Source organism: Trichoderma virens, assembly GCF_000170995.1.
Source record: "Trichoderma virens Gv29-8 chromosome Unknown TRIVIscaffold_91, whole genome shotgun sequence".
Classification (NCBI taxonomy): domain Eukaryota; kingdom Fungi; phylum Ascomycota; class Sordariomycetes; order Hypocreales; family Hypocreaceae; genus Trichoderma; species Trichoderma virens.
The window spans coordinates 1,760,143-1,771,991 of record NW_014013658.1 but is presented as its reverse complement, the minus strand read 5'-3'; the positions used below and the strand labels follow the sequence as shown (position 1 = coordinate 1,771,991).

At 45.6% G+C, this 11,849-nt stretch overlaps 6 protein-coding genes across 6 annotated transcripts; 3 read left to right on the top strand and 3 right to left on the bottom strand.

Annotated features, from left to right (window-relative positions):
- Window positions 1–74: 74 nt before the first annotated feature.
- Window positions 75–2,450, bottom strand: TRIVIDRAFT_163407 (uncharacterized protein; the record flags this gene model as incomplete). Its single annotated transcript, XM_014095036.1, has 5 exons — window positions 75–872; window positions 925–1,577; window positions 1,647–1,786; window positions 2,176–2,303; window positions 2,364–2,450. The coding sequence occupies 5 exons, from the start codon at window positions 2,448–2,450 to the stop codon at window positions 75–77; spliced, it is 1,806 nt and encodes a 601-aa protein (XP_013950511.1).
- A 2,315-nt stretch (window positions 2,451–4,765) lies between these two features.
- On the top strand, window positions 4,766–5,071 carry TRIVIDRAFT_228234 (uncharacterized protein; the record flags this gene model as incomplete). Its single annotated transcript, XM_014095035.1, has 1 exon — window positions 4,766–5,071. One exon carries the CDS (start codon window positions 4,766–4,768, stop codon window positions 5,069–5,071), a length of 306 nt encoding a protein of 101 aa, XP_013950510.1.
- A 205-nt stretch (window positions 5,072–5,276) lies between these two features.
- TRIVIDRAFT_163762 (uncharacterized protein) lies at window positions 5,277–5,603 on the top strand (the record flags this gene model as incomplete). The annotated part of the gene is made up of 1 exon (XM_014095034.1): window positions 5,277–5,603. A coding segment is annotated over one exon (327 nt), but the record flags the coding sequence as incomplete, so codon positions are not given.
- A 1,540-nt stretch (window positions 5,604–7,143) lies between these two features.
- TRIVIDRAFT_64879 (uncharacterized protein) lies at window positions 7,144–8,250 on the bottom strand (the record flags this gene model as incomplete). Its single annotated transcript, XM_014095033.1, has 4 exons — window positions 7,144–7,364; window positions 7,463–7,562; window positions 7,622–7,764; window positions 7,851–8,250. The coding sequence occupies 4 exons, from the start codon at window positions 8,248–8,250 to the stop codon at window positions 7,144–7,146; spliced, it is 864 nt and encodes a 287-aa protein (XP_013950508.1).
- An 871-nt stretch (window positions 8,251–9,121) lies between these two features.
- On the bottom strand, window positions 9,122–9,828 carry TRIVIDRAFT_64880 (uncharacterized protein; the record flags this gene model as incomplete). The annotated part of the gene is made up of 2 exons (XM_014095032.1): window positions 9,122–9,388; window positions 9,457–9,828. 2 exons carry the CDS (start codon window positions 9,826–9,828, stop codon window positions 9,122–9,124), a joined length of 639 nt encoding a protein of 212 aa, XP_013950507.1.
- A 1,219-nt stretch (window positions 9,829–11,047) lies between these two features.
- On the top strand, window positions 11,048–11,579 carry TRIVIDRAFT_64881 (uncharacterized protein; the record flags this gene model as incomplete). The annotated part of the gene is made up of 2 exons (XM_014095031.1): window positions 11,048–11,114; window positions 11,191–11,579. The coding sequence occupies 2 exons, from the start codon at window positions 11,048–11,050 to the stop codon at window positions 11,577–11,579; spliced, it is 456 nt and encodes a 151-aa protein (XP_013950506.1).
- Between the last annotated feature and the right edge of the window lie 270 nt (window positions 11,580–11,849).

Genomic DNA, 11,849 nt, shown 5'->3' with positions numbered 1-11,849 from the left:
TTGTCTAAAATCCACAGAAGTTAGCATGGGATCTGTAACAATGAATCAAAATTTACAAAGTTACAATGGATTCCTTACAGTATGTTGATACGATCAAGTGGCGCAAAATCCGATCCGAGTTCTGGCCACATCATCGGGTATAGGCCTGTCAGCTGATCCTGCCATGACTCTTGAGTAGGCCCGTTTATTTCTTCTTCACTCGAGATGTATGCTTGGGTCAGAGATGTCACGACGCGAAGGCATCGACTTGCTGTGGGATTAAGTCGCGTCATGGATTCTAAAACCCTGATAGACTCGTGAATCTGGTCACGCCATGCTCCTGCAAGGTCGGATCGCGGATTATTACGAAGACAGACGATTGGAATAAGGACTGCTTGAAACAAAAAGTATAGCCCGTACCAAGAAGCCATCATTGTCTGGGAATTGTTGAACCAGAAGCTTGAGATGAGTTCGACCGATTCCCTTGACGCATCCAGACAGCGCTCGAATGCGATATCAATGCTGTCTAGGTCCTCCGAATTGTCCTGGTTTTGTCCCCACTCCGAACTAGACATGGCCCGTCTAACAAGAAATGGGCGGTATGCTAGTATACGCAAATTGCGATACCGCCATTGAAGTGTAGCATGACAGAAGGCATATTTGGGCGGTTGAGTAGCGTGCGGCTGAAAGTAATGGGGTAGTGATTTCAGCCATGGACCGATTGATATATCGTCCAACGCAGTCATTTCTCCTGCCGTTGGCAAAGAATTTGATATCATTCGCTCGTATATATTGCAGGTAGCCATGTGAAAAGAGCATTGGGCTCTCAGATGTGAGTATAGCGTGGTCTCATCTGCTGGTTGTGGTTTTTGGGTTGTAGACGTTGTAAGATCCTAAATGGTCAGTCAGCTGTGCGTCATTCCTAAAAATGCCGGCTGTACTAACGATGTCATGAATATTAGTTGGCAATTCAACATCGACTCCAGTTTGTGGAAAGTCGAATGGCCTAGAGAAAGTGATGATGCTTCCCACATCGAATGCATACAAACACCACCAGACCCTGCGCCTCATTTCTACGACCAGTGGGTTTAGCTGCCAGGCTGAGAATTCTTTATGAAGGCCAATTCCCATGGCAATACGTCGTGCTAACCCGTAGTAATTGTAACTGGAATTTGGTTTGTTTCCCATTTGCGCATAGTTCGACATTAATGTCAAAGCTTGAACCAGGACTAAATTGCCAGTTTCCAACAGATCAATTGAAAATCTTGCCTTTGCTGCCTCAAATAGTCCAGTGTGAGCGTCTGCCTGCTGCGTAGCAGTTGACCATGCTCCCAGAGCAGCTACAACATAGAGCAAGACTTGCCAGGCATTTCCACTGGGCCGTGGGATGACTTCCATGAATTGAGCTCGAAAGGTAGCTTCGTGTATTATGGGGTATGAGCGGTGGTAGAGTGAAAAGTAGTCGTCGATATAACCGTCCAATGCAGATAAAGAGGTAATGGCAAATGGTATTATGGACGCCCTGGGGCTTGCTGTTCCAGATCGATGCTCCTTGTGGCCTGCAGTCATACGCAGAAGTGCAGCTCCCGAAGCAACGCCTCCCATGCGTTAGTGTTTGTTTGAATAAACATTGAAAATAGCCCGTATGTAAGAAGCGGGGGATATACCAAGATAACCACTACCATCTACATCGCTGGTCAAACTCCCCATTCCATCAACGAATTTTTGTCCGCCAGGCTGGCCATTTCGCTCATCCCATTCAAAACTTCCTGATATTGGGGGACTTTCTAGAGAATTCATGATGTCTCTATGAGACCGTGACAGTCTATCAGCGAAGGGTGTATATAAATTCTGATCATTAGGACTTGCTATATGAGCAGTAGCTGTGCTGTATCCTGTCTCCGGTGGCTGTGCATCTCTGAAACGTGATGGGGCGAAGTCCTTTTGAAGAAGTAGACTCTGAGAGGGGTTGGCTACTTCGGTCTCATTGTTTCCCCCATACTCTGTGGATTGCGAGGGAGGTTCAGATTGCATTACTGTCTCTCTGTCACCTACATTAATCTCAGAGAGCGACATGGAAGATTCTTTTCTTTTTTCATGTCTCGGATGTGATTGAAATTCCTTTAACAAGGCCTTCGCCCTGGAAAGTTCTTCCTCAACTTGTGTCAGATGCCTACAGTCTAATTAGTAGAGTACCTGTCCCAGGTAAATACCTGAGGTGCGGTGTTATACTTCCTCGTTAGTGGCGTCTTGTCTGGCCTCTCATAATTGCATACCCTACGGTACTTCTGACATGACGAACAACTAGGAAGCGCCCTGTCACACTTCAAACACACAATACCTGTCGTTAGATTACTCAACCATACTCGAGATACGAGCCTTACCTTGGATTTCTTTCTGCTGCATTCCTGGCAAGCTCTCCGGGCACAAGCTCTCACCCGACTAGATTCTTCCGTCTGATCCGTCTGCATTCTTAGATATTGCACAGGTGCGTGATGATCCGAGATGTATGCAAATACTTGACAAGCGACGTAGGACTGATTAATGTTCGGACATTGTTTCCCGTGTATTATGGGGCACATTATCCACATCATTGGTAATTATGTGCTTAAAACGGAATCCGAAGTCCGCCCGTTGCTACACAGCCACAAACTGCGTTCTCCTCTAGCCATATAATGTATACCCACTCGCCACACTAAGCTCTCTAGAGATGAGGCTCCGTACAGAGTGCCTACCTGGTAGTTCCAGGCCAATTTCTACGGAGTAAGCTTGCTCTTTGTGCCTAAGCTGTAGCTACTAGCTCAAGCACGGATAACTGTCTCTATTATTGTAGCAACCCCAAATCAGGCACAGTTTCTTCAAACTGTTCTCCTCAGCCTTGAAACAGATTATTTCTATATACTTGTTAAAAACGGCGGGTTAATACTTGTATACACTGTGGCGATGTGAGCATACCTATGCTATATTAGCCAATAAAGAAGCTAACTCATAAATGTGCATTGATAGGCTGGAAAACTGGCTCTGCTCTTGGCATATTGAGCTTTAGTTACCGTGACAGTTTGTTAGCATAAATTTTAGCAGAGAGTAATTCCCAGCCTAATCCATCATAACATTTAAACTGTTGGATAAAAAACGGGCCCCGCTCTCTACGAACGAGGTTATTATGCTTATAAGGGTTACCTATTCCAACATAAACTATACTGGCAGTACGAGTGATATGCAATAACCTACATTCTTTACAGCTGGGATTCATAATCAAGTCTGCACAAAATACGCTGGTCAAATATTTGGTATCAACTTATTGAGCTCTACGCTACGTGTGAATACCTATACTACCAACACGCAATTGATAGGTGCGCCAAATATGGCAAACAATCGATCCAGCGAACAATCTTTTTGGGGTACACCTGCTCGGATCATACAGCATCAAGTTCAAAATCTCGTAGCTCCACATACACTAACAGAGGTTATGATAATGAGCCTGGTCTGGTTGCTCTTCCATCTATATTCTCGTCAATCACTCTTCCATCAGAGCGGTTATCGAGGAATGTCTCGCATTCTAAAACGCGGACAAAGTTGAACGCCAACAAGAAGTTGAACTTCGGTCGGACTCTCGGAGTCAACAAGCGAGGTGAAGCGAAAAATATGAATTTGGCTATCGCCTCGATCTTGCCGGAAGAGATCATAAACATAGATACTTCACTACAAAACGAAAAATGGCTGGAAGTGACAGCTGAGCGAACCGTTCTCGAAAGTAACTGGGATCAGGGGAATCTGTTTAATCTAGGCCACCTTCTTGACCCAAGGCATTTATCGAATGGAGAACATCCGGCCTTGAACAGTCAAAAAGACTCGGACGTATAGACTCTGTCACTAGAAGGGACTGGGGAGAACCAGTTGCCCCACTCGCGTAAATCCAGTCCATCTTCCATCATACCCTCTATAGAGAATGTTTACGGTCAAGAAATCCAGTCGGATGATGAATCAATCGAGATCGAGGCTGAGGCAATCATCTCTGTCTCGTCGTCAGTAACAATTACTAATGTTAATGCACTTGAGGCTTTGTTCTGCCAGCTTCTTCTGTTCCAGGACGTCTGTTTCTTGTGGCCACAAGTTGCCCAACAATCAGGGACATGCGAGAAAGCCATACGGAATATAGAGAGATTTCTTCGACGATACGCAGCAGACCTAGGAGAATTGGCAAGAAAGCATGCTATAGACGGTGGCCGTGCCATCCCAACTACGGATTTCCAATTGCAGATGGCAGATTTGTGAAAAGATCTCGACGTAATATTTCTCAGATAATTAATGAGTCGTACCGTTGACTGAATCGAAGAGACGACGCAGAGGATGAGAGTGGTTATTTCATCACCGAGTGGGAGCAAGAGATCCATGTTGGGAGACCGCATGAGAGCGAGGACATCGGCCGAGATGGCCAAATTAATTATAACTATGTGGCTGCTCTATCGTTTCTATTTAAAATTGACTCCATTCTCTACTTTAAATACATCGCCCGAGAATTCTTTGGATTGCGTCATCCACAACCAGTGATCAACATGATCTTATACTCCATAGAGCTTCTTTTCGAGAACGCTCTATCACGTCTTTGCAGGCCCGGCGCCGCAGAGGGTAAAAAAAGGGCCACAGGGACTTGTGTAGGCACTTGGCTGCTTTCTATTTCTCTGTTATGCCTGGTTATGATAGAAGGCTGGCTTTTCCATAGAAATGCGGAAGGCAGCTAGCTGTACGATGAATTTGAGGGGAGGCGCGCTGGCGCGGTGCAAGAATGGCATGTCTATTTGAGAGAATCCAACAACCGGGAAACTATAGCCTAATTGACCCCAAGGACTTCGAAGGGGGCCCCAACGACTTCTCAGTTCGTAATCGCACATTTACGCATTTATGGAATTTGTTAGCGGGCATAGTTGAGACGCTCCGCCCCATGGCCTTGCCCCTCCATCGCAGAGACTCCCAATTCGAGATGAAGCTTGGTCTTTGTCCGAAACAGACCGGAGTGCTTGATATCGACCACAGCTTTGTTCTTCTCTGTGTTCCGTTCCCGCCGCTGGGCGACGAAGCTGCACCAGACTGAGGTCTGCCGTATCAACTCAATTCAGGAATTCATCCAGGTTTTGTGGTATTACTACACTACCCAGCGCGGTCACAGCGCGTGGACACGGCTGCGAAAGGTACATTCGATCTGCTCTGTCAAAGTGAGTGCTTCCCGTCCAGATATGCGCCCACCATTGGCCTTGCTTATCCTTCCACCTTCGCAGTTCGAGGTGTATCGTAGCTAGCTCGTCGATGTACAAAGTAGTCCCTCGGTTCCCCCTGTAGCAGCTTCCACCGAGTACACATACGATCCCCTGCCGGCAGATATGATGCTGCCTATCGGCTCAAGTTATTTGATGCATTTGTTCGAGCACCCCGAGGATGCTGAAGTTACGCCCGTGATGTACAGGAAGATACCCAAGAAACTCCGGCACAAGCTAGAGGCTTGTCCTGTAAAAGGCGGCACAGTTGGTTGGGGGATCGAAATCATCGAGCGTATGAACTGGTTTATTGCCTTTCTGTACGGCTGTCTTGGCTTTGCGGTATCCCTTTTGCGATTGTGTGGGCCATAATCAGTGTGGACGTGTAAGGGGCATTTGCCATTGCTAGGTTCATGATAGCTTTCCTGCTATTCTGTGGTAGAATCGCGAGATGGGAGATTTATGTAGAGGTATGATGTATTAAAAGCAGCTTCATTTATAGTGCCAACTAATGAGGTATAAGCTTATATGTTGAGTATGATATCACTTTAATCTTTTTTAAAAGTAATTGTGTTCATTTATACCATCATAGAATTCATTTACCTATAATTGATTTCTTTAAATTACTGATTTAATAGAGATTCAGATTTAGGTGATTGGATTAGGACCCTACCCTGAACTAAAATATAATCGGGGATACTACTCCGTACTGCAACTGGGTAGCCGCTACTCTGTTTTACCTAAACTTAATTTAATAGCGCTTATTGATTTTAGTCTCTCTCTCTCTCTTCTCCTCTCTTCCTCCCTCTCTCTTTCTTTACTCCACTCGATTCCCTTCTCTCAGTATTATAAAATGGCAAAAACGCAAATAAACCGATTTTGGATATGGATGCTTTCCTCTGCTGCGGTTATTGGAATTTTAATTGTGGCGTTTCCGACACTACATTCTCTCTCGACAGGCTCGCTTTCAAACCCACGGAAGAATTTAAATAACAGTGGAAAAAAAGAAACGCAACCCACCATCTACAATCCTGGAGATGATGTTTTACTAGGAACAAGCACATCTAGCGAAAGACAAAATTTTCTTTTTAACTTCCTCGAACGCCATGATATCGAATCGCTGGATAGCGCAGTTGATGGAGCATGGGATCAAGCAATGAGCACTCCTCTCGGCGGCTTCCTCTTGGTCAAACACAACGAGACGTACAATCTTGGTTGGGGCGTCAGTATGTTCCACAGCATCCATTGCTTGAAGATGCTGCGCGCTACGATGCAAAACTACTTCGGTCTTGCTCCGGTAAATGCTGGCCATGGGACGCATACGCATGGCGGACGTGATGGTGCAACCCTGAAAGTAGATGAGCGAGCGCATGTGGAGCATTGCTTGGGATATATCGGTCGGGTGCGTTTCTTTTACCCTTCTCTTCCAATCCGTTTCTCTTCTGTTTTATATGAAAGTTAGCTCTGGATTAACATTATTTTTTTTATTTACCCAGGCTTTGCTATGCAATGGTGATGACACTCTGGAGCCACCATTTATTAAATACGACGCAGATGGTAATATCCTCTTGAGTGCAGTCAATGGTCAGGGACATCAGCATTCTTGTCGCGACTCGACGCTGGCATGGCAGACTGTGTTTGCTTCTGAAGAGAATCCCGTCGAACCCTTCGATTGGTCTCCGGGAGATACAATCCGGAGCGTATACGGAAGAAAATAGGCCATTGGATGTAATAGGTGCTCACAGGCAGAATAGGAAAGCGAGGTAATCACACTACATCTATCACTTCATTCGTAGACAAAAAACTGATTTTATCATTTTCTCCATATTATATATTGCCTGCGAATGCACTGCCAGCCCCCGCGGTTACCCCGCGTTTCTTTCATATCTTCACAGAGTGTATAGATAGCTAATTAGTGGAAATGTTCAACTCTATAGTCACCAGGTCTAGGAAGCAGGGTGGCGTTCGAGTCCATTGTAATCATGTGCTCCATCATCCAGTCGTGTAGGGTCTCGAAGTCACGACAGGTGTGCGTCCGACTGAACTCAGGATCTGTTTGACCGTCGTCTCCGACCCAATAGAACGGCACGAGCCCAACATCAGCCGTACACATAATCCGTTGGCGTAGATTGTCTATGCAATGGTCTAGAATAGAAACCAGCAAAGTATATTAGCATATATATATTATTCGGGACTTAATGTTTCATCTTTCCTCGCTGGTGTCTACGTACCAACATGGACGGATAGTGTGCCGTCTGGATGCTGGAACTCGTCCGTGCCAAGCTTTCGATAGTAATCGTGATTATACCACGTCGCCTTTCGAAGTAGATTCTACAAATAATTCGTGAATCAGGAGATATTCTTTTGGGAGAGGGACCGGTGTGTCATACCAAGCAATGTAGCTGATGAAAAACTTCGACATCGGCAGGAATCCCCGTAAGATTGGCTTGATCTGGACCGCCGGCAAGGTGGATGTGATCAGATGTTAAATCCGATTCATTTGCCTGATCTTCGGGGATGAGAAGAAACCCAACTGCTTGGCCGTCAGTCTGGTTATGATGCAGCGAGGGATTGGCGAAGAGAGCAAGGAAACATGAAAGAGTGGAATAGTTATCATACAGTTGGCGCCTGCAAAGTTCCACGCAGCGTCAGTCTCCGGCGATGGAGCCTTACGATAGCGACTCCCCTGGCTAAAGAATGTTGAGTCGAACTTGACATGTATTGTCTGGAGATTTAGATCTCGTAGCATTGGCGTGAGGCTTGGGGGTTCCGCTACTGAAACCTGAGTATGACATCGCGGTCTTGTGGAAGCGGTGATCCAGAACGTGAGCAGGTTGGTCGCACATAACAGCGCTGGGAATCCGATGACAGCGCTGAACCATCTACAATTCGACCTACGTGATATCCTCGGTGTAGGAGAGAAGTTTGTGTCTGCGTCTGTGTCTGTGTCTGTGCTGCCTTCCAGAAGTCCCTGCCCCTGTTCAACCTCATCAATAGCTGAGATGGTCTTGCTATCCATCTCTTGTTTCGTGAGTTTGTTCTGCTTTTTTTTTCCCCTCCTTTGCTTTTCCCTACACTTCGGGTGCTTCTGGCTGGGTAATAGACCAAGCGGGATATGTGGGATAATCCTGTGGAATAGAGGATGGTCAACGTCCGTCGTCCAGAGAACTGCCGGCTCACACCCACCAAAGTAAACGAGGGTCTAAAGTCGCATGATACGAGCGGATCTTGTGTATCCAGCCCAAGCGGGTATCCAAAAAACAGGGACCCCAAAATGAATATTCACACACAAATTAGTAATAAGAGCACCACTTGCGTGAAAGCGTTTCTACAGTTGTGTGCGTATAGTTACTCTCTTGTGTGTTCAAAATCTTTGATTCCCTGTTTTTTGGATACCCGCTTGCCAGGCTATATTAGTAGATACGAAGTAACCGCGGTTTAAGCCGCAGTAGTCTGCAGTAGGTGGCTTACTCTTAAGTACAATGCAGTAATAGCGCGTGCACTGCATTACCAATTCGGGGCTTCCCCCACTTATCAACCATTCGAGTCATTGATAAGCGTATCTTTGGCTGCTGCATTAGGGATAATCTGTTGGACCCCAACTACATCCGGCTCAACCCGCAGGATGATACTCGTAAAGCGAGTACATTTTGGTAGGACTTTTGTTGCCATGCTTCTCCGCGGCACATCCACCAAAAAATCGGCGACAAGCTGTGTGATTGTCGAAGGGGGTCTATGGATATTGCGGGGAATTTCCCCTTGAAGGAATGCCTACTCTCAAGCGAAGAGACTTGAATTTGGCTCGTATCTTCTTTTACGCACATGGAAACAGAAATGACTCAGTAATTATTCATCTAATCCTCTCCTATCATGTTTGAAGTTTTAACTGCTTAGCTTGCCCAAATTGTATTTCTACATCGGTAGAAGCCAAGCTCCACCTCATTGATCGCATCATCTCCTTCTCTCCCCACTGTAAGCTGATCTGCGCAGTGGCTAGAGTGATGAATACTGATCGTCTTGTTATCGATGTACTGCTCCTGATTGTTAATAGCGAACATGATTTTCCGCCACTGGAACAAGCAGTGCTCCCCGTGGTAAATGTGCGTGTAGACCTTAATATTGCTGCCACGCCAAAGTGCGTCCGATGCCACCTCATTCTAGTTAACAAGTCAGAAATGTGCCGTAAGAATATTGAATGTTGCCGGAATGAAGGGGTGGATCATACAATCATATCCTTTTCAAGATACCATTTCCTGTCTTCAAACACTGGATAACGGTCCGAGAGCTCTTGATACGCGCACTGTTTGGGCATCCAACCGTAGAACAATGGTTCCATGACGCATCCGCGTCGCATGGCTTCCTCGCTTGACCGTCCGCAGTGATTCCAATCTTCATCCAGCGCATCTCGAGGGCCACGAGTGACCCAAAACCAGACCCCCAGGTTGGCAACACCAGCCAGAATAACCAGAGCTATCGACGAGATAAAGAATTTGCTCGGGCGTTCCAAACGGAACGGTCGTTTTGCACGCCGTATATGCGATGGAACCCCTACTTCTTCATACTGGATGTAGTCCCGGACTTCGTCTTTCTGCTCCATCTTCGTGATAGAGAATTCTCTTGTTTTGTTGATAGAGTTCTGTGTGAGTTTTGAACAAAATAGGATTGGATAGAGAGGTGAAATAGTTTGATATGGCCAGGAAATAGGCGGAGTCTGTACCAAGAGCTCATGGACAACAACATGCGATCCAAGACAACGAATGTAAGGAGCCTAGCGCAGTTCTGAAGTGTGTGGGGTAAATAATAAAAACGAGGGGCAAAAAAGCCAAGAGAGATCCAGAGTAGTAGCCGGCGCCTCTAAACAAAATATCCCGGTAAACGTTGGAAATTGGTGCGTGAGATAGCTCTGGATTGTCACATATGTCACATAACATTCTACACCTTCTGCATTAGGATAGATTGAAAATTATTTAGATCCAGTAACATATAATAAATTATGAGCGAATATTGGAAAGAAAAAAATAGCTGTTTTAAATCTAAGGATTACTAAATGTTTAATAAGACATATAATGGATTCCGTAATATTCGTGACTTTGTATTACTTTGGCCATTGTATTCCCCTGACCTGAACTGTTGTAGGTACTACCATGTTATCCCCAAATTCCTTAATATCCTCAAAATACCAATAACTTCTGGACCAGTCATGCTTGAAACATCAATTTAATCTTAAAGGAGATCACAGCATGACTGTGACTTGATAGGGTGGAATATTCAATATGTTTACTGTTCTGTACAACCAAACGGTGACACTTTCGGTCCAATTCTCGCATGCAGTTTACCTACAAATGCAATCGTGATATGTAAGATAATGACGGCATACCTTGTATTAATGCACTCGCCCAATTCTACCAACTTGTACACCTGCCGTATTTGGAGAAACGATTCGTGTTTTCTCCAAGATACCCTCAAATAGTTCATATACTTTGCCAAAGTCGGTCAAGGCTTAGCCTTCGTACCAGCCAGCTTGTGGATACTGAGTCTTTCCCGGCGCATGGAGTCCAAAGATGATTGATGGGGAATGTGGATGTATCTAGTAATTATTATTCTCTTCTATGGAACCTGAGAGGGGTTCCTCAGAAGAGGGGGTGGAGGAGGGGAGATAAGAATTTGTCAATGCTTTAAAGCTGCCTACACCAAGTATTCTGTTATCAGATTTTCTTGCCTTTGTCTCTCTTCTTGTCCAAAACGAATCATCAGCCCAGCTTCACGCCGTTTCACCAACAAACACTTTCACCATCTTTCCTTATACCTTAAGCACGATGAAGGTTACACTCCTCACATTTACGCTCTGCGCGGTCGCTCTTGCTGCACCAGTTGCACAGGATGGTAGGAAGCATCACACCTTCATATATCGGTCGGAACGTGTACGCATTAATTTACTAACATCTGCGCCGTGCTACAGCCAAGCGTGATAAGCTACAAAACCTCTTTTATGTTCCTGCTGGTGCCGAGGGCGATGCCCCGGCTAAGCGTGACAAGCTTCAGAATCTCTTCTACGTCCCTGCTGGTGCCGAGGGGGAAATACCAGAGAAGCGCGATAAGCTTCAGAATCTCTTCTACGTCCCTGCTGGTGCCGAGGGGGAAACACCAGAGAAGCGTGATAAGCTTCAGAATCTCTTCTACGTCCCTGCTGGTGCCGAGGGCGATGCACCAGAGAAGCGTGATAAGCTGCAAAACCTTTTCTACGTCCCAGCTGGTGCCGAGGGGGAAACACCAGAGAAGCGTGACAAGCTTCAGAATCTCTTTTATGTCCCTGCCGGCGCCGAGGGAGAAACACCTGAACAGAAATAAAACCATTTTTGCTTTATAAATAGAGAGTAGTTTGTCAAGTTTCTCTATAGAAGCTGCGCAGCCTAGGTAGTTATAAATGTAACTCCTGTTCGAGCTACCGAGCCGTACCGTGCAATGATTTACTTACAATGCCAACAACTGATGATGACTAAAACCAGTTGATGTAGGCGTAGCCAACCAATGTTTGTTAACTACAGGTTGATATTGCATCAGGTATTAGTGAATTCACGGAGTTTGAGCTTATCCAAGAAGGCACACATACTAAGTATT